The 26,955-nt window shown below is 49.7% G+C and overlaps 1 protein-coding gene across 3 annotated transcripts; it reads right to left on the reverse strand.

Annotated features, from left to right (window-relative positions):
• Positions 1–1,395: 1,395 nt before the first annotated feature.
• On the reverse strand, positions 1,396–26,900 carry SIN3A (SIN3 transcription regulator family member A). 3 transcript variants are annotated; one of them, XM_090148661.1, is made up of 21 exons: positions 26,849–26,900; positions 22,353–22,573; positions 20,761–20,937; positions 19,586–19,692; positions 18,740–19,022; positions 17,123–17,374; positions 16,622–16,774; positions 16,130–16,288; positions 15,268–15,357; positions 14,241–14,359; positions 13,036–13,246; positions 11,469–11,585; positions 10,532–10,770; positions 9,437–9,620; positions 8,436–9,009; positions 7,777–7,946; positions 6,235–6,408; positions 5,326–5,418; positions 4,897–4,991; positions 4,150–4,357; positions 1,396–2,303 (listed from the first exon to the last, which is right to left on the reverse strand). In XM_090148661.1, the coding sequence occupies exons 2-21, from the start codon at positions 22,539–22,541 to the stop codon at positions 2,073–2,075; spliced, it is 3,825 nt and encodes a 1,274-aa protein (XP_090004787.1). In that variant the 5' UTR covers positions 22,542–22,573; positions 26,849–26,900; the 3' UTR covers positions 1,396–2,072. The 3 variants fall into 3 exon arrangements, with proteins under 3 accessions (XP_090004787.1, XP_031472188.1, XP_031472189.1); XM_031616328.2 differs by lacking the exon at positions 26,849–26,900 and adding an exon at positions 25,949–26,116; XM_031616329.2 differs by lacking the exon at positions 26,849–26,900 and adding an exon at positions 23,633–24,333.
• Positions 26,901–26,955: the final 55 nt, after the last annotated feature.

The raw sequence follows: 26,955 nt of genomic DNA on the forward strand, positions 1-26,955 counted from the left end.
AAAAAGCGAGTTGAAATAAAAAGAGAAGCCTTGTTGCTATGGTACAGCCAGGCAGGGCGGGAGGGCCCTGTGACACGCAGGCGTTGCCCCAAGCCAGGCCTCCGCCGCCCACATGTTCACTGCTGGATCACCTTCAGCATACAGAGGAAAAAGGGGTAGGGAAGAAACCTTACCAATGGAACGATAGGGAACTTATTGCTGGCAAACTCTGGCTATTCCCTGCTGGGCGCTTCCCTCTATTTTCCTTTCTCCATAGGAGGCTCCCGGTCACCGCCACAGCCAGACCTGCCTCCTGCACACGGGCTGCCAATGAGTTGGGACTCTGTCTGTGCCCCTTAGTTCTGCACACCCGGCTCTCTGCTACAGGAAGGAGACAAGCTGCCAGCCCAGAGATCCCTGCCAGATTGTGGTCACAGCAGCAGCAAAGCCACGCTCCCAAACCAGGAAGGAGGGAAGCAGATTGGGGGGCTCATACTGGCAGCACTGGTTTGTGCAAGGAAAGCTGCCTCCTTTGAGGAGGAGAGACAGTGCAGTTGTGTCTGTCGTGGCTTACGAAGTCTATATGTCGACTTCATTTTAAAATCAGAATCTTCCCTGTGTTTAAATATCTGCCAGCGCTAAACTTCTATACTTAAAAAAATATATATCCCATATGTGGATTTCACTAGTGAAATGCACCAAGACCCACCCCGGCCCCTGCCCTTCTCTTGCACGCGCACACCAACACACACACAGAGCAGCTCTATCCAATACTGGTTTGGTACTTAAGATGTTTTCTCCAATACTGAGAGGGAAAAATACACAAGCACAATCAACCTCAGCTAAGTAGCTCAGCAACACCTCCCAAAAGCGAAGGTCCTTGGAGCTGGAAGACTAGGTGGATAAAAACTACCCACCGGAACAAAAACATTAAAAAAATTAAAAACTATATAATATATATTTATATATCTCAACAGACCGCTTATACCTCAGTTGTGTGAAGCACAAAACACGCACGCTGCCTCTGCTTTTTCCTCTCAGATTGTGAAGCCAATCGTAACAAGGTGGGACGCACTCCCTCTCTTCATCCCCCAATGCTGCATGCTGCACGGTGCATCTCAGACCAGGGACAGGGCTGTGGATGAGCGAGTGTCTTCCTCCAGTAAGAACAAAGACATCATTTTTATTTACAAAAAAAGGAGAAAAAAGTTTCCACACAAAAGCACTACAATGATAACTCCCTTTGGTAAAAAGTGTAATAAATGTCCTCATAGGTCTGTCTGTCAGTACTAATTCTCAAGCCACCTGGTACTATGGTACACAAGAAGCTAGTACAGTTATGCTAGCACATCAAGCATACTTCCTTTAATTAAAAAAAAAAAAAAAAAACAACCAAAAAAAAAAAAAACAAAAAAATTGACAATTTGTACATTTATTTACAAAAAAGGAGGGGAACATGTTAAAATTGTGTTGTTCTCTGTTGTGTGTGTGTACGTACATGTGTGTGAAAAGCTGGTGCATGGCACTAGGAGAGACTAGTAAACAAGCAGGTACAAAAAAACAGTTCCACTGGCACTAGAAAGGACAGACCAATCTGCACTGGTTGAGTCCAGCATGGGAGGGAGGGGAAGGAAGGGAGGAACCGAGGGTCTGAGGGCCCGCAGGGGAGCCCAGCACCTCTGGGCTGCGGGACACATCCAAGCAAGGAATCTGAAGACCACCGAGGTGGTCAGGTGGTGGAGAGCCTCCTCCATTTCTCCTCCCTCGCTGCTCAGGCCACCGGGGAATAAAGCCTCAACACTGCTGGTGCGTATGAGCTCGTTGCGTCTCTCCAGGACCGCTCAAGTTCAGGAGGGTCCTTCCCTGTGGGGTGCATGCTGAAGTCCAAGGGCCGGCGGGCAGGGCTCCCAGCAGGTGCTGGAACACCGATGTTCCTACAGAGAATCCCGCTGGTGACAGCTTGTACCAGCCACACACTAGTCAAGTGGCCATGTTACGGAGATACACAGTGAGGGGAGAAAGGCATCTTCCTCATTTCCTTGATGCGCACGCACACACACACATCTCCCGGGATCTTTCCTGGCCCAGGGCATTTATGGTGTCTTGAATATTGTGCCGTATTTGACGCGGTACTTGTTAATGCTCACAAAGTGCAGGGTCTCTGTGTCACAGGTGGTGGTGCAGGGCACCAAGCCCTCCAACCCTTCGCCCATTAGCCACTTGCTTGTCTCGGCTGCCATCTCGCGGGTGACGTGTTCCTTGGTCCATTTGTCCACCCAGGCCTGGAACCTCTGGTGCAGCCGCTTGCTCACTCTTTCATGGGACTACAGAAACAAAAAGGTGTTACAGAGAGGTGGCTCCAGCCCCAAGCTACCATGTAACGCGTGGCAAAGAGGCCAGGCTGCGAGGCAATATGGCCAAAAGATTTGCAGCACAGGTGCTGGCCCTTGCTAGCGACAGAGGGAAAGTCCTGGGAAAGGCCCACAGGCCTCCTTCCAAGAAGCCTACCTCTAAGAGAATTACAGGACAAAAAGAACTCAGAAATACCAAGAGATTGTGCCAAAAACAGGCCATTCTGTCACGGTGCTCTTTTTCTCTTTCTTTTTTTTTTAATTTAAAATGTATTTTCTTGTATCCCACCATGTAGTCCAACAGGTTTGTGGTTAAATGTAGCTTCTGTAGTTCCTTCAGCATACTGAGAAGTTATACTGTGCGCTATAGTGTAAGAGGTTCAGTAATTTGGCTAGGTTAAGATGCTCTGTGATAAGCACCAGCACATGGTATCCTGCTTATAAGGTAACTTTTTCAACCTTGAGCCAATTGAATCGGGTAGATGGAATTCAATCAATCAAAATCTTCAGTATCGACATTTCAAAGACCCAATACTGAAACAGAACACTCTTATCTGATGTGAATATGAGTTTAACAAAATTACAGCTAATTAAATAAAACCATTACTTGTATTTCATCAGCAAGAAACAGATGAGAGCAGTCGTTTTAGAAGTTTAAATAAACGTCCAACAGAGCTGTGAAGGGATGATTTCCTAGGCAGGAAGCAGAGGACACTTCTCCCACTCCCTCATCTCCCAGCCAATTTTCTCAGCGGTCAGTAGTTCACTCAGGAAGACAATAATTGAATAAACAGAAACCCAGTCTCTGCAGCTACAGGAGACACTGCTGCTGACAGAGCCCCCCAGGTACCTCTGCTTCTGGTTGCCTAAGCCAGCAGCTTTCACCAAAGTCTGACACTTTTCACTTTCTTTTGACATTCTAAGCAATGGCACTCTGGTTAACATTTTGTTTTAAGTAGACTGTAATAATATTAAGGTGAAGTACTTGAAACTTCAAACCTAAATAGCCATACTAACTGGAGTTTGCTCTTAAAGTTCCCCAGGCTTTCTCGGCTAGGCAGAAATATTCCCATGGGACACGAAAACAGTGTCAGAACATTCTGTACACCTGACCAGTTTTCTCCACCCAAATTACTCCTTGAGACCAGGATTTCAGATCCCCAGGAAAACACCCACAGTGATATGTGGAGCTGTGAGTTCTCCTGCACTTGTCCTTGACACAAAAGCAGTGGTTGTGGAGCAGCCATTGTATGTGCGTGTGTGGGGCTCGGCCATGCAGGAGCAACCAGAGGACTCCCGCTCTCAGTGACTGGGGACAGGAAGGGTTGAGGGATGGTACCCAGAAGGATTGCCTGGGACAGAGAACGTTTGATGCTCTGCACTCTGCTTTCTCACTGGGGAAGCCCTGGAAGAACAGGCCCCCTCAAAAGGCATTACAATTGCATGCAGAGGACAGGTCTTCCCTAAAACAAGGGGATCACCATGCAGAGAAAATGCCTCCTGGAAAAAAATTGAGGAGCTAACGGTCAAAACCACTGTCCTACCACAATAACACACTCTGGAGAGAAGGGGAGAGGCGAGAGGATGAGCAGAGTAGAAGGCAGGAAGAAAAGATTACACCTTAGGAACATTCAGTAGATTTTTGGTGTCTGGGGAAGACAGAATAGCACACCATCCTCCTGGCAACACAAAGACTGCTAAATGTTACCCTGGGACCCCCCCCAGGGACATTCCATCTGACTCTTCCCCACCTGACTTCGGGAGCAAGAGGTCCCAGGAAAGCCCAGCTGCCCACCCCAGACCTTCCACTCACTCCTACCTGCTGAGCTCGCAGCAGAGCGGTCCTCCTGTACATGTAATCCTCCGATTTGATCACGTACACCATCTTATAGGAGTTCAGTTTGAATTTACACTCCAGCTTGTCCAAGCTCTCCACGTTCTCCATGGACTTCTTACTGTTTCCCTCCTTCCCTTCCTTCTCCTGCTGCTCCCGACCACGCTGACATTTACGGATCCGCCTCAGATTCCTGCAAACCAGAGAATCCCTCTTGGAATTAGTGCCCACCCTCTAGGACTGCTAGGCTGGAGGTAGCTGGTGGATCTGTGCTGGCCCCTCAAGAACCTGACCAACAGCTTGTATTAAATTCATTCAGGTTCAGGCCCCTACAACAAGTCATCCCATGGGATTTATCTATTTCTGAAACCATGGTTATTTGCAATCAGTTCCCTGGTGTGGCACCCAATTGTTTTAGGCAGAGGGTTACTGTAAACCAAGGCAGGAGTGCCAGAAAGCACTCTGGCAAGTCCCCAGCCCTCACCCTCTCTGCCACCTGCAGATCATGCCATCTCTCAGTCACTGGAGAGCAGGAGCCCAGGGTGGACCCACAGGCTTTCTGGACAACCAGCAGCACGGTACCTCTATGCCGCACTGCCAGGGTAATGGCTTCTGTAGTGGCATTAAAACACAGGTGAGACCAAAGGTTCAGAGCTGCAGGAGAGTGCAACCCTCTGCCCTCCAAGGGACAGACCCATCGGGGAGTGTTCACGGCACAGCCTGGTCACTCACCTGGGGAGGAAGACAGGTTTCTGGGCCAAGTGCTCCCGGAGCTCAGGGGAGGTAGAGTCAGAGTTGACGTACCGCTCCACATAGTCTGACCAGCGCTGGAAGTGAGCACACAACAACATCAGACACTGCTTTCCCTCAGAACCACGTGGGGTGGTAAGGAGGATAAGCTGCAAGTCACACAGGAGAGCACCAGAACATCTCTGAAGGCTCCCTGTATTTTGTTCCTATAAAGGCAGGTACAATGCTTCTCTTTGTGGTTTTTTGGCTTCTCTAATATAAAATAAACCAAGAAGGATTTACCTACTCACATCACTGAAAGCTTTACAATGCTTTGTTGACATCTCTATCTTGTGCAAACAACTGACTGGACATCTTCATCCAGTGCACCCTCGACCATCACAGTCTGCTCTCTGGCCAAGAGGCTCTTACCTCTGCTTCTACAGGGTCATCAGAGTTCTCCTCCTCTGTGTCCAGCAGTTCAATGGTTAACTGAACTTGGCCTCTGCTCTGGATGAACATCAGCTGTAAAGCAAAAGGCAGAAGGGATTCAGTGAGATTTCAAACAGAAGAAATATACCCCTCTGCTTCTCTCTGAGGCAAAGGGACAGTAAAGCAGCTTGCATAGTCTTAAGGCAAAAAACTGCTCCCTGCATTACTGCCAGCAAAGGAAAAGCACTGGCAGCATTGCACACTCTTTGAGGAACAGGAAAACGTTCAAGTTTTTGGAAAAATCTTTTTGTGTTGATTTTGGAAAGGCACAGGTCTCTCGTGAGCCCCCAGTGTAAGTTTGAGGGTAAAAGAAGAGAGATTATCCACAGAGACTTTTCTCTAGAGTACTGTGCTAGCTCAGAAAGGGCCTGACCACTTCCTGCATCTTAGCAAAGAAAGCACGGATTTGATTAGCACTGCACACCACCTTTATTCAGCCACGCGTACAGTCAGCAATGATTTAATGCCCAGTTGGTATTAGCAAATCTTTCCACGGCCCACAAAGGTTGAGACACAAGAGAAATGGGAAAGATTGAGCTAACAAATTCAAATGGGAGACAGCAAATCAGTCAGTGTTGAAGCATCAACATCCCTGTGTGCTGTTCCACTTTGCCTATTGGGACTGATGTAGCTTCTGCCACAGACCAGCTGATGATGTGCTGGAAATACCACCAAAGCAATGCTGAAGTTTGGGGGCACAGCACCAAAACTTTCAACTTTCCAGGCTTTCTGTAGCTGTGGAGACCTCAGGGCTCTTGGGTGCCTAACCAGTGCTCCATTTTCAAAGGACTGGCACCTGCTTTACAAAGCAAGCCCTTCTCTGCTCGCTGCTTTCCCACCAAGCTCTACCTTGAAGCAGTTCTCCTCCGACATGAGCTGCTCAGCTTTGCGCTGGTAGGTGGCCTCCAGAAGGTTCCGAGAGGACTGTGAAGCCAGGAGGCCTCCTGTGGCCCCGTTGTTGTTTTCTGACAGGTAGAGGTCTGTGACCTGCACGCAGATCTCATCGCTCACTATGTGCTGGAGCTGCCAAAAGGAAGAGCAAGGGGAGAATGTTGATGAGGGAGCTGTTAAACCCAGGCTGGAAAAAAAAGACCAAACCCTTTTGTGCTCGGTGTAGCCTCTTGCAAAAGGTATTTCTCTTCGCCTGAGGCATCTGGGAGAGCTTGCTGTAACATGCAAACCAGGGTGACCTACCAAAACCCTGAGTGCAAGAACCAGCTGGGAAAGTGAGAAAGGCTCCAAAATACCCTTTGTAATTGGAACCTGGCAGATTCTTGCTTGAAAGAAAAAGCAGCACACAAGGTTACACGTACATCTCTATTTGCCTGCATTGTAGGTTTTAGAAATAAAAGCTACAGTGGATAAGGATGGACTCGCTGGCTGGAGGCTGCTACGTGCCCATCAGCATACAATAGCAAGAAACAAAGATGTAACCAAGTGCTTAAGCCTTAAGGGAAAAAAAAAAAGGATAAAAAGGTTATAAAAGCATGAGTTTAAGGCTACATGTTTAGTAAATTCTTCCAGCAGCAATGTAAAAGAAAAAACAGCACTACCTTCTAAATTAAAAGCTCTCCCGCCCAAAAAAAAAAGCAGGTGGCAAAAAGAGGAAAAAAACTATGTGCAGGAAAGCCTGTGAACAGCAGCAGCAGGGTGGGAAGGGCTGTGCTGTTCTCAGCACGGGGCTGCTACTGTCTCTGAGGACAGTGGGGAGAGATATGATACCTCACTTTGTACAAGTTGAAAATCGGAAATCGCTCAACTGTCTTTTCAATTCAGTTAAGCTCTGGACTGAAACCAAGAGCTTCTGAAAAGCTGCTCCAACAAGGAATGGCCTTTCAAGCAATCCCACTCCCTGGCTCTCACATCTGGTTTTGTTCTTTACGCTACAAAAAGGCACACGAAGAATTTTTTCCTTGGTCACACATTCTTTCTATGTGCCCAATAAGAGGACTAGAACGTAACAACCAGCCTGAGCTTCTCAAGCAGGCAGATAAAAGAGACAAAGCTTTTTAGAAAAGGCACGCACTGCTCTCATAGCACTGAAGAGAATGAAAGAAATTATTTAAATGCTATTTAATTCCTTTTCAAAGTTAAAGCAAGATTAGCTCCACAAATGCTTGAGTGGAAAACTTATATCCCTATAGCTTCAGGAAAACAAAGGGAGAACCCCACACATAAAGGATATTCGTGATAATTTAAATACACTAGAAGTTACTTTTCATCACCTCTCCTTCAAGCAGCCTCAAAGCTGGGTTAAAAAACGCCTGTAATTCAGCTGCTTATCCCCAGAATGTCACATATAGGTAACCGACACGCCAGCACACACTCAGGGACACGAGCAACTTTCCCTCCTCTAGCCTGGCACCCAGCCCCAGCCCAGCCAGCACCCACCTGCCGCACGATGCTCTGGATCAGCTTGTCCATGGTGAAGGCAATGTAGGCGTGAATGGTGAACATCTCACGCAGGGAGTCCTCGTACTGCGACGAGTCCATGTTCCCATCCAGGAGGTTACGCACCATGTCCAGGAATGCTGGGTAGTAATCCTCCACATCGATGTCCACTGCAACACAAGAGCAAGAGGGGTGAGCATGGAACACCAGGAAGGCCCTTTCCACTCCACCTGGGACAGGATGGAGCAGGAGCTCCAGTCTTCAGCCAGCTCTGCTACTGGAATTTGTCATATGTTCATCTTTTAAAGACCTTTAAGCCATGGGTACTCTCACAGTCTCTCTGCCTTTCTAGCCTCCTCCATGAGGTCTCTGGTTCTGAAAGGCTTTTAGAATGTTTGTCATTAGGGGACTCAAGGATGCTTTTGATAAGCAAGCGTGCAATTAAAGTTCTCATGAAACAACCGCTGCATGGTACTGTTCTGCTGCGACTCCCTCCTGCCCCACATCTTCCCATCTCAACTCCCTGCTGCCCAGTGACAGTAAAAAGACAGTAAAAGCACATCATAGTGTCACACTGCAGAACATTTGAGACAGCGTGCCAGCACTATCAGCATACATGCTGCTAACAGAAGCACCTGTGGGCCCCCAGGATCACTCACTTGGCTCCTTCAGCCTCAGCTGGATGGCAGGACTGTCGCTCTTGTCTCGCTTGATGCCCAGTACTTCCCTCTCCCACTCCCTCTCCCGTGTCTCCTCTTCGATCTGCCTCTCAGCCTGGGTGCAGATCCGCAGCAGCCGCAAGCACAGGATCTGATGCAGCCTCATGAAGATGTACCAGTTGCTGTTCACATAGAAGAGGTTGTAGACCTCATCCATGCCCCGCAGCTTCTGGGCCGTCGTGTTGTTGAACATCAGCTTGGTTTTGGGAGGACTGCCCCCCACACCGTTGTGCTTTTTCGCAGCTCCGGTAGCTTCATCCACGTCCATTTCCTCTTCTTCCTCCTCTTCCACGTCTGAGAGTTCACCTCGCTGAGCAAACAGCAGGTCTGGAATGAAGTGGTACATGATCTGCTTGATTTTGTACTTGTCCTCTTTCTGGATTCCCGTCTGCCGCTTCACGTGGTGGATGATGAGGGAAGCAGCATCCTCCAGGATCTGCTTGTCTTCATAGGCTAACGAGAGGTGCGGGCCTGTGGGAACCCCAGCGTTGTCTTCTGAAGCCTGTTCTTGCCTCTACAAGCGAGAAACAGGACACAAATTAGTCCCCCAAGCACCTCCCTCTGCCCACAAGCCCTCAGAAAGCTCTCCCAATGATACAGACTTCCTCTCTCATTACACCCCCTCGCAACAGAGGAAGCATCAGGCCTCCCTCCCACTGCTGCCAGAAGGCTCTCTGCAACAGATGCCAAAAGTTCACAAACATTCCTCCTGTTTACAAACCTTCTCCACCCTGTTTCTGTTCTAGAAACAGAGCCCACCTGCTACCAGCAGGATGACAAGCCTCCTCAGCCACAAGCAGATATCCCAATACAGAGAGCACAGCCCTTCCATGGTGAGAATCCCACTTCCCAACCACACCAGCATCAAGAGGAAAGGAACTGAAACTGCATATGCAGACCATATAAGCTTGAGGGAAGGAAACTGCTGGTGACCATCTTACTTCATCATAGATGCTTTCAATCTCATTGAGGAGACTCTTTGACCTCAGGACCTTGGTATCGTTCTGCTTGAAGTTGATGCCCTGGTGGTCCAAGGACTTCAGGTAATACTTCTCATTCTGCTCTCGCCAGACTTTATTAAATCCTCTCTGGGCTTCTCGCCACTCCTCCTCTTTCATCTTTAACCTAGGATCAAGAAATCAAGGGTGAGATAAGAGACATAAAGGTCTCACTCTGAGCTTGTAAGGAAAGCCTGAGACCTGGGAATGTGCACCAATGAAAGCAGTCCCACTGAAAGGAGTTTTACAGTAGCAGTACTCTGCACACCCTTTGCTGAACAAAGCTCTCTGCACATCTTTGGACACCTGAGCTTCCTGGGAACAGGGTCCAGAACCTCAGCTCAGTATCTCAAGCAAAGCACCTGGTGCAGCACAGCCAGAGCAGCTCACAGAACAGTGTCGTGCAGCAGGGTGGGCACACTGTGACCTTGCAGGTATTGGTGGCAAAGTGGCTTCCCTTCCCAGAGACAAGCTTTGGGGGGAATAGTACCTCCTTGTAAGTGGTGCTTCAGTTATGCTTTTAGAGAACACTTGCTTGTTTACACACCAGGAGGATAAGGACAACACATTACTGTATTAAAAGTGTACACAGCCTCCTCTTTACACATCTCCAAAGAACTGCAGCCCCCACTCCTTTTTTTGTGATTGGTTGCAGGGAGCTGACAACAGAAAACTAATGGGGATCCAGGCGTGGTGCCTGAGCAGTCAGAGCCCACGGCCATGCACAGCCACGGGATTTGGAAAGGGATTGGATTCAGCCCTGAACAATCCACCCGAAACAGACAGCTTCCTCATCTTATATATGCTGCCGTGCATAGGCTAGAGAAGAAACAAGGTTCAAAGGAGAAAATAAAAGCTCTGCATCCCCCCAGCTGAGCGTTTGTGTTTCAAAAGGTGATTGTTATAAAACACAGCAACCGATCAGAACGGAATGCCTTTCTCAAATTGCAGGTTAAACCCTCCAGGGGCAGAAATCAGCTACTTCTACATAAACGTGGAGTAAGACAGAGCCCCCAGGGCACGGTGTCAGTGCGATACCTTTTCAGGACAATGGGAACAGCAACAGATGGGTTCTTCCTGAGCCCATCAATGATGTCAGCTGCTTTGTCTGCATATATCCTCTGCAGGGCCTTGCGGTGGATCACCTCTGAGGTGCCTCCCAGGGTGTTGTCCAGCCGGAACTTGGCCTGCTCCTCAGCAGACAAACGTGAGAGTTTCTTCTGGATGGCCTCAAGGACGCGGATCGTTGCCAGGTTGGTCTCCAAGACAACGTCCAGCTGAAGCGAACGGTGTGTTAGCCAGAGTTGAATAGATAAAACATGATACTTCACAGAGACTAACACTGAAGCGACACGAAACAAGAAGCCGGGCGTGTTTAACAAGGTGGATTCCAGAACTGGTTTCCACGTTTGGCTGCGCTGAAATAATCCAATTATATTTTATCTGCAGCCTAGGTAATGGTGCATCAGAATTTAATGTCTACCAGAACGATGCTGTTAAGAAATTACATTTTCCATATGGGAGCAGAAAACAATTGACAGTTCCTCTACAAAAGGACATGACAGATCTGAGCACATTCGGGTAATTGCCAAGCTAACTCTCATTTTAAGTCAAGAAGTCAATCATTTAACATCCTGAACGTATCGTTTCTCGGATTATTACAGGGAAATACATGTTCTTACAAGCTATGTGGGCAGAAAGGGCAAAAAAGATGCACTGATTATATGCTGTCCATTGAACAATTCCATCTGGAGTGATGTGAGAGAAGAGCTCAGTGCACAGAGCTTGAGCAGGGGTGGTAGCTTGGAAAGAGAAGTGGTTAACCAGATGCTGTCTCTTGCTTTCAGATAATGCAAGCTCTACGCAGAGAACGTGTGATGGACAATAAAAACAGACTGTATGAAGCAGCATTAAGGATAGAATTATATCACGAGCTATTCACAGAACCCCAAGGCTTCCAAAGGAAACAACTTACCTCAAAACGCTCATCCTCACACCTGTAGATGTGCTCTTCATATTGTGTCTTCTTGGAGCTCACAAAAGTAGAGTCTTCAGACCAGGAAGGGAAGGAGACCCAGGTATCATTCAAAACCTTGCAGTACGACAGAGAAAGACAAGCATGACAGTCAGACTTGGAAGGGGAGTGTTACAGAGGTGCTTGGCTGCTGATGGAGGAGCAGCAAAAATTGCTTCTCCCTTCCAGTGCAGAGGATGCCCAGCACCCAAACATCCAGAGATGAAACAACTCAGTGGTCTGGAAAACTCATCCATTGCAAACATAAGAAAACACTTGCAAGGGAAGAGAAAAAGAGAGGTGAAAGGAGCTTTTCCATTCCACTGGAAGAACTGGCTCACTGTGGTTCACTCATCACATGTCTGATTCACACTGATGGCACCGGGTGGTCATCATGCTAACCATGAGCATTAGACACAACATGGTTTCTACCTCCAAATAAAGAATATCAATCCATACCCCAGCAAAACTTTTCCTGACAAAGATGCTGAGAACCTGCAGTTTTTCGCTACCTCCAAAGCAGGAACGGACCATCCAAAGAAACCTCAAAGAGGCCAAAGGCAACAGAACAACAGATTTTGGTAGGCAATCTTGAAAAATCAAGCCTAATTTTCCTCAACCAACACATTAGATTCTTGCAGAAATGAAAGCTGCATCACACAAGGTACTCCTGAGAGACGTGTCAGGACTTAGATTAGAAACTTACAATTCTTTCCTGCCTGAGTTGTTTTCGCTATCGTGCCATCATTTCAATTAACTGCGTATCACTGCTCACTGCTTGACTTGATCACCTGCATTCATCCTCATTTCTCAAGGAAAGGAGGCAAAACTGTGATGCTCCAAAATCTTCTGCTTGTTTGTTCTCCCTGCTGACGGCAGTCACCCAAGGAAGGGGGATTCTAACACCAACGAAGGAGCAGAATCAGCCAGCAGCATTCCTCTCCAACCAAAAGGTGGTTCCATGAAAGGACCCAAGGAGTGCATCCGGTCCTGCCACGCTGCTGACAGCTTTGTCCCTAGGCCAACAATGCTCCCGATGGGGAGCCAACCTCCTGATGCAGTACACCATGTCTCCACAGCTCACCTCAGCCTTGCAGGTGGAAAGAAAGAAGCGTGAGAGGAATATGAAGGAGAAACTCTGTACAGAAGACATGATTTTCTTTTCTTTTGACTAGAGACAACTCTGAAAGCAGACTAAGCAGGAGTTTGGTGAAAAAGGCAGCAATCACCTTGAATTACATACTCCCTTGTAGAAGTATTTAAACGTCACAGCTATTGAGGTTCTTTTTTTCCAGATGCTCCCCAATGCTTTGCACAACTCTTTCAGAATCACCACTGGAGAAAAGCAGAGGGCAGCCACCAAAGCCCCGTGGGCACTGCATCTCCCAGCCAGCTGCTGGCACAGCCTCACCCTGGGAAATAGATCCTGGATCCAGTCCACATGTTTGCAAGAGAGATGAGCATTCTCACGTGCTGTACTGTGAACAGCCCTCCTCTGCCACATGGCTGCTGCCTGGGAGCTGCTTACCTCTTTACACAGTGGCGTCCGCCCCGTGCACTTGGGCTGCTGGTAGCTCTTGGGCAAGGCACGGTAGCTGGAGCCCAGTCTTTTACAGGAGGCATAGTCTATCTCCATGGCAATCCCTTCAGTTGCCCGTTCCTTGGGATACGTCTCCATGTGAACAGACTCCTTATAGCCCAGAAAGTTTTTAAACCAAGTGAATAGTTCGGGGAATTTCCTAGAAATAAAAGGAATGAAGTGAAAAATTAGCTAAATAGAAAGCAGGGTGCCGTGCTGAACTGTGATACTGAGGCTAGAACTGCTTGCAAGAGACAGAAGTTGCCCAAGAAGACTCTCTGATTTGCCAATTTGGTGAGAGGACCTCTCTGCTCAACCCCACTTCCACCAAGTGGGAACCAAGTACCCGTCTGCTGGTCAGGTGGTGAACAGCTGCAGTGATATGAGAAATCAGACCTGTTACTGGAATCGCTGCTCATCTATTGCTTTTCCATTACATGATTGAAGGTAACGTCTGACTTCGGAGTAAGAGAACTGCATGACACCTTTCCTAGTGCAGATATTCACCCTTCCAGTCGGGAGCACAGGTGGTAAATGGAAGAATGCAGATTTTTTTGGTTGAATATTTCACCTTTTCTAGCCAAAACCAGCTTCCTGCTGATGCCTAATTCCAGTGGAGCTGCAGAAAGCATAAGCTCCTTGGGGCACTTTCCTTGCACACAGCAACCAGCATAATGGGGTCCCGAACCCAATTTACATTGCTGCTGCCTTCTGCATAGGAACTAGGAGCTCAAATCACAGAAACAGAGTTGCCCCAAGCTGATGAGAGGATAATTATTACAATGATTTTAGGTGATTAATACAGACTCATTCTATACAGTACTTGAAGTTATAATTTCTATTTAAATGACAGTACTGATTATCGGGTTTGACTTCAGGGCAGAACTCAGTTGCTTTTTGCTTTTTTTGGTAATTTTAATGGGTTTGTATAAGCACTCCTTTTTTTAGGGGACATTTCCTGTGTAATTGGACAGTCGAGCTTTTCTTGAGTGAAATAATCTATAATTCCAGAGCCACAATAGCATGCTGTGGACTAATTCTGTAATACAAACCACGCAGCCACCAAGGTTGGCATTTCTTTTCCTGCTGTGCATCACAAACAGATGCATTGGATTTAGCTTCTCCCCTCACACAAAGAAGCAGACTCCACTTACCCCAGGAACGGGGAAACTAGCTGCACCAGCTCTGCACGGGAGATCACCTCCTGGTTGAAAATAACCAGGCAGCGAAGGAAGTTTTCATATGCTTCTGTGCTTCGCAGAGCTTTGCGAACCTTGGGGAAGAAGAAGGAAAAGGGTTAAGGTGAGAGCAGCTCGTCCATCAGCACCCAGGAGGCCTGTGTTCAACACTGTGCTTCCCCCCACCTATGCAGGACTTTGTTGGAGAGGCTCCAAGGAGCCAGAAAAGAGAAGGAAGCCATCTCCTTGCTGGTATGGCTGCCACTCAAGTGCATTACCTTGCAGAAGAGAGTTGTATGTGAATGAAACTCCCAGCAGCTGGATCACAGACAAGCCCAGTTGTGTCTGCAGCACCACAGACCCACCTGGGTGGGGACCAGGGCTAAGAGACCTGTGTCACAGTGAGCACCCCTCCAGCCCCCACTACGTTACAGCTCAAGTCATCACAGACACAGCAAGCTCTGTAGCCCTCAGCACAAGAAAACAGCAATTCATTCCAGCACCATTACTTTTCCCATGAGAACAGTTAGCATCTACACATGAAACAGATCTATCATTATTAAGAAACTCGTCATTACAGTTACAGTTCTGCAGCAGGGATTTCTACGTTTACTCATGGGAACACCTACGCATCCTCTGAGCGATAGAGTGGTTCCCAGTCACCACCAGCTGGCTCAGTGAGCTGCAAAACATACGTCATCAGGGAGCAAGCATGGCTCTGATGCCAAGCCTTTCTGCCACAGAACATCAGCAGCAGGTGAGAACTAGAGAATAACCCCTCCAGGGAAAAAAGACACAGATGTCCCTGTAAAGAACACCACCAATCTTTTAAAAAACGCAGCAGATCTGACACAGAGGTCAGACAATACAGCTGAGGTCAAGCAGACCAATGTTAGCAGCACATATATCAGAAACTTCACTGTGACAAAAAAATCAGGATGTATGCAGGCTACAAACATCAGTCAGTGACACCAGACTGTGCTCTCTCAGTCTCACCACTCACCTTCTCAAAGAACAGAGATTCTGTCCCCACGCCGTGCTTGCTGGCTTCTGCCAAGGACTGGTCTTTTAAACCAAGGAGCTTTGGTTTCTTCTGTTAAAAAATAATACAAAAAAGGGCTGTTCAACAGAGAAAGTCACTGTATTTTGACCACGTATTACTCAAGGGCTTCAGCCTCCAGACCACACTACTTGCTCTCAGACAGAAGAGTGGCTTTTCCAGAAGGAAACTTGTTTAAAATGTGGCCACCATGTTAATCTATTCATCTTTAATTAGCTGCACAGAACGCCAAGTATTTTTAACACAAGGTCGTATCCTTTCCTCTAACAAGCTGACTGAAACAATCACTGCTTGAAGTATCTCAATTCCTAACTAATGTGCAGAATTACCAAAATATTTTTTAAACCACCATTCATTCAGCTGATTCTTAGACCTCCCTAAAAAGCAGCGAACTTCTACCTCCTGTACTCCACATCAGAAAGGCTTAAAGCTGCCTCCAAACATGTATTAATTCACTGCATTTCGAGGAGAAAAGCTGGAAGGGGAAGGAAGTCATTGGATTTAAACAACACAGCTAGATGTGCCAACACTTTTCTTCCCCCCACAGGACACACCACACAAAGCAGGCACGCTTGTTCTAATGCAGAGGCTCTAAACCACCAGACCATTCTTCTGACAAGGCTAAGCCTTGCTCTCTCAAAACGTGAGTAAGCTGAAGAGGGCAAATTCAGCTACAGGAATCATCATTCATCACTGCATGACAACATTTATCACGTGACAAATGAATAAGCATGATTCTGCTCTAAGTTTTGCTTTAGTTTCCTGGGAAACACACAGCTGCTGAGCTAGCAGCACGTGTCATTACCTTCACTGGAGGGGTTGTCCCTGCTCCTGAGTGCCGCCGGATCTGACAGCCATTCTGGTTGGGTCTTTGCTGCTTGTTGTTGAGCTGTGGCTTCTTCACTGTGCCTCCATGGTCATTTCTCACCGACTCCACTTTCTCTGCAGTTGTCTTGCTTAACAGCTTAGTTACAAACAAAGCCACGAGATCATCAAAGCTGAACTTCCTCATCAGCCAAACCCTAGTATGCCTGCTCCTCCCAGCTCGAGGTGACCAATCTACCTTACTGCGGTTATGGAAGTCTTAGAACAACCCTTCCAAGCAAAGGAATTGTAGTGAAAAGACAAGTTATTGACAGAAAAGACTCTATCATCCTGACCCACCTCCTAAACTTGGTAAAAGACCACTCCAAAAACGCAAGACAACAAGAAAAGCCTGTTGTTCTGAGCCCTGGCTCCCTACAGAAGCTCTTTTCCACTACATACTCCAGCTCCAGCCTGCCTCAAGTAGACTCACCACCGAGCTGTTGGCATCTGGCAGAAACTGCCCAAACTCTGAGAGCAGATCCTCCTGGTTCTTGAAGAGGCGAGCCACCTGTGCATACACCTCCTGCTCCGTCAGTGCTGGTGTGTAGTTGCCCCCTGCCTCCTTGGCATTGCGCTGCTCTTTCTGTCATACAAAGAGAAGGGTCCGATGAAAGGACGTCTGAACTTTTTCAGAGACAAAGGAAAAAAGCCCTCAGTAATACAAAGAATGAAGCAGCAAAGGTCTCAGCATCTAAAGCAAAGGACTGTGCTAAATGCCCAGCTGGCTGTGGGCTAGGGGGACATTGATCAAAGAAGTGATTTCTTCACTTTTAACAGAATTGGAGCTCTGCTTAGCTTGCTGGCCAATGCTAAGCAAAGAATTATTTACATTGGAAAAGATCTATACAAAGAAGTCCAGCAGAAGACCAGAATGCCCATCTCAGGCAGCAAAGAAAGTGCAACGACTCCACCTGGCACTGCCAAAGCTCACCTGATACGTATGGAGGATCTCCAGGAAGGCTTTGTAGATGTCTGGCTGTCCCTGGAAGCGGTTCTTGATCTTGTTGACATAGTTGATGGCGTGATTAAACTCGACGGGCTGATTGTTCTGCAGAGATGGTGTGGTTCCCAGAGAGATTGTCACAGGTGTGTGAGGCTGCACTGGTGGTGAGCGTGGGGACGCATATGGTGGAATTGGGGGGGTCTGCTGGCTGGCAGGTGTGTGCGCCTGCAGCTGTGATGGCTAAGGGGAGAAAGAAGGAGCCACGTCAGGCAAGGGCAGATCCTTTATGCTTTGAACAAAGGCACTCGTATCCCACTTACGTGCCATATCCTGAGGACATGAGATGGTGTATGAGTGCACATGGTGCCAACAGGGATATCTGTGAGCTGAAGCATCACAGGCACAGCAGCTGGACACTTCCCACTACTACACCCAGTCAAGCAATCTCTACCCATATCCCTGGATGACTTCTGACGTGCTTCCTTAAAAGACTGGTTTGTTTGTGTTTGCTTGTTTTTTTCATTAATTGCTACTAAATAATTACTCCCTCCCCAAGCCTAGGGAATTTTAGCACTATCTTCCACAAACTCAATACCTCCTAGTAGTTGTCTAAGCAAAAACTGTTGTCAAGAGCCAAATTTGTGTCGTCCCATTTCCCAATCGGTGTTTTAAAGATTAACAGAAGCACAAACAAAGGCAGACTGAGCAGAAGAGAGCCACTATCCAAAGCAAACAAATAAATAGAAATTGGGTGTGCCAGCCAGGAAGACACAACACCAGCCCCTTCAACTTATTCTGAGCAGCTGTTTCTCCTTGCCACTTGCTTTTGACTGAGATCTGACAAGAGTTACATTCCATCATCAAAATACAGAAGCAAAGCATTTAGGCTCTCTGCAACACTGCAAGTTACTCTGTCTCTAGTTAAGAATGCTGGGAGTAAGGAAACACCAAGAGAAGATGCAGATTTTTCAATATGGAGACCAAGAGTACATAGTTAAGAGATTAATCCTTGAAATTTTGGGGATTCTTTCCCTTCTTTGCACATTTGGAGGTTCAAATACACTGGATTTTATCTCGACTGAGCTCTTAAAAGCCTCTTATATTACCCTATTCTGTTTTCAATCACGTAAAATACATATGGTGGACGCAGCATCTGGATTACATCTAAAGCAGAGACAAAAATCCCTTTGTTATTGAGATCAGTTTCAGGCACACAAACTGATACTTAAGACAACACTGTGGTCATTTTGTTTGAACCCTTGCACTTCAGTTTTGTCAACAATGCCTGCACCCGTCCAGCTGATGGCTGAACCAGACTACCCTTTCTGTTTGTTTTTGTTTTGCAGCAGCTGGCCAGTCTGAAAATAAGATTTTGAGCAATACAGTGTCTACCACATCACTACGCCAAGCATTTAGAAACACACACAAACTTTCACACTGAGGGTAACGTCTCCATCACGGCCTCAGCTTTACGAGGAATTTCTTGGGATTTGGGTTATTCTGAGGCAGCAAATCCCATTTAATTCCCCACCTCCACACCAGCGTCAGCTGGAGGCAGCCAGTCCCCCACGCAGGAGCCAACAAACACCACTCACTCGCTCTCACCTTGCTGATTTTGGCAGGTGGTGGCTGCGGCGCTGGCTGTGCTGGTGTTGGGGTCGATTGCGCTGAAGGTTGTGACTGATGCTGGGGCTGTGGCTGTGGCTGAGGCTGCAGGCCATGAGTGGGGATCTGGTGAACCTGCCCCGGGGTCGTCACGTTCACCATATCATTTGTCTGCACCTCGATCTTGTAGCCAGGAGGCAAGAAGGTGTTGAAACCCATAATCAAGTCTGGGTGGCCCTTGAAGAGCTGTGATACGCGGCTGATCACTCCCGGAGTGTCAATGCTGAGCAAGGAATAAAATCAGAACGTCACCATCTTCAAACTCCCTCCTTGTGGCAACCCAAGCTCTGCATGCGACAATTCTTCTTCAGCATTTCTATTTTACCATCTATACCCTATGCTAAACCTATGAAACATAGGAAAACTCATTCCTATTAATAAGTTACCAACGTTACCAAAGTTAGCAATGACATATGAATTATTTTATTTGTTCAGACTGCTTTATATCGATGAGATCTAGCCACAGGTCTGACCAGGCAGGCGGGCAGGACCACCAGACAGCCAGGTCAAACAGCTAACAAGGCTGAGCTTGGGAAGTGCAGCTCTAGGCAGAAATTCTTTTATTATCAATGAAGAAATGGATATAAGTGAAGAAATCCTGAAACTCTCGGAACAGATTCTCAGACTCTCAGAATAGAAAGCACACAACTGCTTTCACACTACCATGGAGGTATGCTGCTCTGGAATGGAAGGGCAGAGTTGAACTCATGTTCTGCGCTGCCATGCCCACAAACATACATACAGCGATAGCAGCCTGGGTGGAAGCAGCAGAATGAAGCTTCTTACCTCTGAGATTTGAATTCCTTCATAATATCCAAGAAGTCATTGTAGACCTGTGGCTGACTGCCGAACTGCAGCTTCACCTGGTCAAGGTATGACAACGCATCCTCCACCTGGAGACAAAACAGACAGCTTGCGTTGGCACAGAAGGTTTTATGTCACCCCCATTGCTTGGCAAAACACGTATTTGAAAGCACAGCTGGTAGCCCTGAGCCTAGAAGGGGAATTAAGGATTGTGATCTTGGTTGGAGTCATACCAGCACCACTTAAATAAGAAAAGCTCAGAAAACTACACCAAAAAGAAGAAAAATAAATAATGATAAACAAAACAAAAGCAATTCAAATCAACAGAATTAGTCAGAAGGCACATTCTCCAAATTTCCCATGTCACCACCAGTGATGTGACTGCTAGGATAAACAGAACTAGACTGAGCATTTTTCCTGCATTCATATGTGGAAATTATTATGGAGGTCTAAGAATAAGCAGAAAGTGGAAATGACATATTCAGAGGAATAGATGCCTGCCAGGTACACGCTTTCTGAAAGCCAGACATTTCAGTTCGACACATAAGGATTTTGAAAATGGCAACTGTGGGCGGCAAATTGTTTTACGCCTCAAACAGCAAGAAGTTTATGAACCATTCGTGTACCAACAACCAATTTTCAGATATACTGAAAGCACAGCCCAGCCTGACACGTGTGCTCTGTGCAGTTTGTAATCAGATGCACCTGGGCCCTCTCCCTTATTGGGAATTAAAAGACAGCAAGGGAGGAAAGGTGAGCAGGGACAGTCCCAACCTTGCATCTTGGAGGGACAGCCAGCAGTTTTGCTGGGAGAACCACGTGTTACAAAACCATTTTCAGAGGGGAATGGAAATGAAGCAGAAGGGCATCTCGCCCAGCAAAGCACTGGTTTCCAGCTCAACAGGAAGAGACCTGCCCTGCACGTGGGACAAGGTATCAATTCATATGTATGCCTTGTTCCTAGAGCCAAATCTAACGCAACTACTCACAAGGGCTACTTTTGGTGGAGTTTTCTCTCTTTTAAGGATTTCACACCACGTAAGCCAAGAATAGAGCCTTCTGCACTCCCACCTCACTCCTGCACTCCCGCCCTCTGAGGCCATGCATTCAGAGAAGCCCCAAACCTTTGGGCTGTCCCACCCACATCCCTCCGTTACCTTGAGCCTCTGGAACTGCTGCTGGCCCTGCACAGGCACAGCCGGGGGGGCTGGGTGTGCGTGGCTCTGCACCACCTGGCTGCCATGTGGCTGCACCGGGGCGGCGTGGTGGTGGCCGCTGTGCACCGCTGCCAGGGCCGGCCCGTGGCTGCCTGAGCTCTGTGGCACAGCTGACACCTGGAGAGACAGAAAGGACCATGAGTGTTTGTCTCATCACCAGTGCTAACAGAAGGAAGAAATGCACAGGGAGCGTGATTCAGACCGAATCAAGGTTCTCTCTTCTCTCTAAAAAGGTTGGAAGGGATTCTAAAGCCTCCCCAGCACCATCCCCTGTTGCAGGCTGGCTGCCCCCAGCTCAGGCTGCCCAAAGCCCAACCATGGCCTTGAGCACCTCCGTGGATGAGGCACCCACAGCTCTGGGCAGCAGTGCCAAAGCCTCACTATCCTCATGGTAAAGAATTTCCTCCTAAAATCTGATCTAAATCTCCTCTCTTTTAGTTTAAAACCAGCAGCGGAAGCCTCTCAGAACAAAAAGAGGCACCTAATGACCCTGCGGTGACATCTTCTCTAACAGTTCAATTGCTTGAAAGCCTCCAATCTAAATGCCAGCCTGTTAAGCTTAAGATCACCCAAGATATCTGAAGTCTGTGGCAGGGACACTCTTAGAACAAACATTCTCCTTGCTAATGAAACTCGGAGCTAATCTCTGCATGCACTTGTCTCTAGGATTCAGAGACTGTGATCTGAATCATTCAAGAGAGTGCTGTTCAAAAGAAGCCAAGTAACATCACACTGTGTGGTCAGGGCCATCTCAACAACAAAGCTGGCAACCTTAATGTGCTTCACAGAATCACAGAATGGCCAGGGTTGGAAGGGACCTCAAGGATCATGAAGCTCCAACCCCTTTGCCACACGGAGGGCCACCAAACTCCCCATTTAATGCTAGACCAGGCTGCTCAGGGCCCCATCCATCTTGGCCCTGAACACCTCCAGAGACGGGGCATCCACAGCTTCTCTGGGCAGCTGTTCCAGCACCTCACCACTCTCTCTGTAAAGAACTTCCCCCTGACATCCACCTAAATCTTCCCTCCTCCAACTTCAAACCATTTCCCCTTGTCCTGCAGTTATCTACCCTTTCAAAGACTTGATTCCCCTCCTGTTTGTAGGCTCCCTTTAGGTACTGAAAGGCTGCAATGAGGTCACCCCGCAGCCTTCTTTTCTCCAGGCTGAACAAGCCCAGCTCCCTCAGCCTGTCTTCGTAGGGGGGTGCTCCAGTCCTCTCATCATCTTACTGGCCCTCCTCTGGACCCTCTCAAACAGTTCCCTCTCCTTCTTGTACTGGGGGCCCCAGACCTGGATGCAGTACTCCAGATGGGGCCTCATGCGGGCAGAGTAGAGAGGGACAATCACCTCCCTGTCCCTGCAGGCCACCCTTCAAGTGAGATCTATGAGAAGTTCATTGTCCCATCCTAATTTTCTTCCCCCTAGGCAACTGAAACAAAGCCTTGTCCCAAACCCAGACTTCTGCTGTGCAAAACAACACGTTGAAGGGGTTGAATTGCAATTTCCCCCTCAAGATGTGGCAGACCCACCTGGTAGCTGGGAGTTACCGAGTATTGGATCCCTGTAGCAGACTGCATGGTCTCTGAGACTGCCTCATACACCGGCGGTGCCGGGGCGAGCACACGGTGCTGGTGCTGGAAAGCGTCGGTGCTGCTGGTGATACGTCTCTGCTGCGACGTGTACACGGGTGACTCCTGCTCATCCAATCGCCGCTTCATTCTGAACTCATGCTCGGGAAGCACTAAAAAACCTGGTAAAAACAATTAGAGAGGGACATTGATTAATCGCACCCTGCCAGCTTCGGAACACCAGGTTTGCCAGGAGCAGGTAAGACAAGTTTCGTGTCGATTCCTTTATGTCGCTATCTTGAGATAGGGAAATAGAATTAAGATTCAGCATTCTGCATGAAACACGTATACTGCAAACACACAGCTTTCTTGTTAGAAACAAAGCCCTGCTTTCCAGTTAAGGATTTCTCCTGTCACTGAAAGCAAAGCCCATCCTGAACCCCCTTGGGCAGCCCAGGATGGATGGGACTCAGGCACCACAGATGCCTTAGAGCACAGGAGTGCAGAAGCAAAATGCTCTGCCCCATGCTGCCTTTGTACAGCAAGCCCTCTGCAAATCAAACTTTCAGCCAGATGGAGATGCTGACTCTGCCTGGGTAACACACAAAGCTCCCCCAGAGTAAGCGTACAGGGCAGCCTAAACCCTCCTCTAACATAACAGACCAAAGTACTGGGGAAATATACAAAGATACTGCCAAAAATACACCTGGCAGCCAGCTCCTCACCCAGCTCCTTTCACGTGGAAGGAAGGAAGAGCTCTTCATGTCTGCTTAAAGCTGTTCTGCAAGTTGCACCTCCCAGAATACCAGCCCCAAAGCTTCAGAACGTACCCCAAGCATGCTCCAGGAATTTCCTTAGCTCGTTGTACCTGCACCAGGTACTTTCTGCTCAGCTACAGACAAACCAACAGCCCCCGGGGCTCACAGGGAGCTGCTCTCATAGCCTTTAGCTCTGAACAAACTTCCAGATGTATGCTAATGGAGCCTGGACCAAGCAGAGCAGGCTGGCAGTGAATCTGGGCGCTTTGCATGACAATGCCAGGCCGCGGGCACCCAGTCTGGGCAAAGTCTTGGTAGCATCCATTTCTAGAAGGCTCCATCAACCTGGAACTGAAGCCCTGGGCTCTGCCGACAGCCAAGCATTGCATCTGCCCCAGCTCCTGCATCTCATGGGGGAACACGTGCTGGTCAAAGCTCCCAGAGCACATTCCTCCCATCCCTGAGGTCCCAACTGATCTTTACCTGGTGCGTCCCAAGGATTTGCTCCTTTAGGAGGGCAGACTGCAGCGTAGCAAGCTGTACCTCTGTAGAACAGTATTATGAGGGTAACTAAGACCACAAAACCACTCAGAACTTCTGCAGCACACAGCTGACATCACAGGCAGTGCTATGGTTACCATATGGTTCTCTAGGCAGCGGAACACAGCCCTCTGATGGGCACCCACCTCTGTGTTGACTTTGAGTCAAACATTTAGAAAGTCTCAATTCAAATTGCATCATCTGTGATCTTAATTGAGGAGGGAAAAATAAAGACTGAAAAATACAGTATGGTCTGCATGAGACTGAAAGCAAGTCCACAAACTTTAGGTACTGTCCTTCATTAAAAGCATTCAACTGAGGCCCCTGCTCAGCAATGGCTTTACAGACCAAGCTCCACTCTACACAGACCACATGAGGACCTGCATCCCCTCCCTCCCAGCACCACTCCTATCCAAGCTACCTTTTAACTTCAGTCAGAGCATTCCTTTACAGCAATATACCCCTCCACAGGAGGACAAAAGCTGCACTCTGCTTTTTCACTTTCCTTTTCCTGGGCTGTAAGTTATCCCTTTGCAGGAGGGCAATGAATCGTGCAGGTCTGTTGTCTGACACCTGTTGGAGCCACAACACTTCTGGACACAAATGATGCTTTCAAGAACAAGTTGTGAAACCTCACAAGAGAGATTTCAGTCCTTGCAGATGTGAGGCACTCCTGAAAAGGAACAGGGAAACAGCATAGCTGCAGATCAAGCATTTAAAATGTTCAGGGGCTGCTTAAAAGCCCTTAGGAGGCTGCAGCATGCCACAGGCCCTGTGAATCTCTATGAACCTCTAAAAGGGAGAACTCATGCCATTAAGAGCCAGAGATGAGAAAAAATCCTATGCAGCAGGCACACTTTTGCACATCACCTGCTGTCTGAGCATGCTGAAGGACACCCAAACGCATAGATTCTCATACTGACAGCTCTGTTGCTGTCACTTTGAATTTTAAGCATAAACACCTGGATTGAACCGTACTGAAAGACAGGAGAGTTTGCTCTCGAGTTGGAAAGGACCCAAAGCTTGGAAGCAGCACACGTATGGCTCAGGATCACAGAGGTGTGACATCCTGGCTGCTTGCTCATGGCATTCCCTGCCATGTGGGTTCTCCCCGAGCCTTGGCATCCTCACCTATGCTCTCCCTCCCCACATGCAGGCAGGATGAGCGCAGTACCTGCAGCCACTCATTATCTTCACTGTGACAGCAGAGCCAGGGGAGCTGGGAGAAAGCGGCACAGCATTGAGAGTGCACCCATAGCCCTGCAGTGTGGAACAGCAGCCAAGGGACTGTGAATCTGCTTTGGCTTTACCAGCCACGAGGGCTTCCGAGCACAGAGAATGGATCATACATCCTGGGAAGGCGAGTGACTCGCTCCTGTCATGGTTACGCCTTTCCAACAAGCTCACAGCAGAGTCTGCTGGCCACGAGCACAGCGTGAGCCATTTCTTACAGCACCTGTTCACAGCAGTGCTCTTGTGCATACTGAAACACAAAGGGATCACATTCTTATTTATGTATCGCTTCGCTGGGCGTGCTGAAGGTTTCTACGTAGCCTCCCATCCACTATTGATCACTCAGGAGATACAGAACCACACAGAAGTTGGGGTCGGAAGGGACCTGTGCGAGTAGAAGGGGAAATCTGGGTGCCCTCCGGCCCCTCCCCTTGCTGCAGCCCCAGCTTTACTCACGGTGCCCCTCAGCCGGCGGGGTTGGGGGGGGGAGGGAAAGATGCGGGCTGGGAGATTGCAGCCTCCTCTGCACTGTGGGGCTGTTTCCTAACGCCGTGCTTTTATGGGACGGGGATGATCCTACAGGTGCTTTGAATCAGCGTGCGGGCAGCGCGGCGCGGCAACCCTCCGCGTGCTCGCCGGGAACCGTCTGAAGAAACGCGAAAGCAGGAAACGGGAGCTGGAAAGGCACGGGTGGTGGGCAGGGCCCGGAGCTGCGAGGATTGCGCTGAGCGGGGCGGGGCGAGGCGGGGCTGAGGCGGCCCCGCGCAGGGGGCGGAGCGGGGGGCGGGAGGCTCCGTCCCGCAGCGCGCCCAGCGCCGCTCGCCCCGCCCGCCGCTCCCGCCATGCCGGGCTCCCCCCGCGCGCACACACACACACACACGCACACACACGCACAGAGACACGCACGCACACCGGCACCGAGGGCTCGCCACGGCAGCGGGCCCGGCCCCGCCCCGCCGGATGGCCGCCCACCCCCCCACACCACCTCCCAGCCCCGCGTCCCCCCAACGCCGCCGATCCCCTTACCTCGAAGCGGCGGTGCCCGGCGGAGGCACGCTCCCTCCCGGCTGTGGGCTCGGGGTGGGCGCGGCCCCGCGCTCGGCCCGCGGGGAAAGCGAGGGGCGCGGATGGGGTAACCGCCGCTCGGCCGCCGCGGCGGAACGCTGCCCGCTTCTCTGTTCCCCGGGAAATCCCGCCCCTCCCCGCCGCAGGGAGGGGGGAGCCCCGCGCGGCGATTGGTCGAGCGCCGAGTCGCTCAGCGCGGAGCCCAACCGCCGCGCTCGGCCCGCCCACTTCGCCCGCCCCCATTGGCCGCGGCCGCCAGGAAGGGGATGTGGAGAGGAAGGGGAGGGGGGAGCGAGCGCCCGAGAAAAATGTCCGTACAGCCAGCGCGCCCCGCCCCCTCCCGCCCCCGCAGCCTCCCCATTGGGCGGCGCGCTGCGGACGCAGCCAATCGGCGCGCCGGACGGCGCCGCCGTCACGTCGGGGGAGTAAGCCACGCCCCCTCTCCGGGGAGCCCTTTTGTGGAATGTTTACATCGGGGCAGCGCGAGGCGGCCCGGGGCCCGACGGCGCCCATTCGGGCGCCGTCTGGCCCCGGGTCGCCTCACGCTGCCGCCTTTTGTCCCCCGACCCCTCCACTTCCGGGAACCAGCACGTGGGGGGGGGGAACACAGCGCGCAGCCAATGGCCGCGGGGGGCGTGGCCGCGCGGCGGCGGAGCGGGCGCTCCCCACCCCCCCCTCCCCTCACACACACACATCCGCGCCGCCTCGTCCCCTCCCCCCTCCCCCCCCCATCGCGCGCGCGCTCGCGGCGACCGTTGGGCGGGCGGGAAAACGGCGGGCGCGCGCCCCCTTTTCTCCCCCTCAGCGCTTCCCGCGCCTCCCTCTGAGGGGCCCGCCGGGCCGGCAACGGCTGTGACATACCCAGAGCGCGCAGCGAGGCGTCCTGAATGGAAAAGGGAACTCCCCCCGGGGCCCATTGGCCCTACGCGGCCGTTCGTCACCAGCGGACCGCCCTCGGGGGGCTGTGT

This window comes from Phasianus colchicus, chromosome 12 (genome assembly GCF_987193195.1).
Source record: "Phasianus colchicus chromosome 12, bPhaCol1.hap1.1, whole genome shotgun sequence".
Lineage (NCBI taxonomy): Eukaryota > Metazoa > Chordata > Aves > Galliformes > Phasianidae > Phasianus > Phasianus colchicus.

Coding starts and splice junctions, on each gene's coding strand:
- SIN3A (XM_090148661.1), bottom strand. CDS start 22,541: ATGAAGCGGCGATTGGATGAGCAGGAGTCACCCGTGTACACGTCGCAG. Junction 17,375..18,739: donor CACCTGCCAAAATCAGCAAG/GTGAGAGCGAGT, acceptor TTCTCCCCTTAG/CCATCACAGCTGCAGGCGCA. Junction 6,409..7,776: donor TCCAGAGCATCGTGCGGCAG/GTGGGTGCTGGC, acceptor TCCTTTTGGCAG/CTCCAGCACATAGTGAGCGA.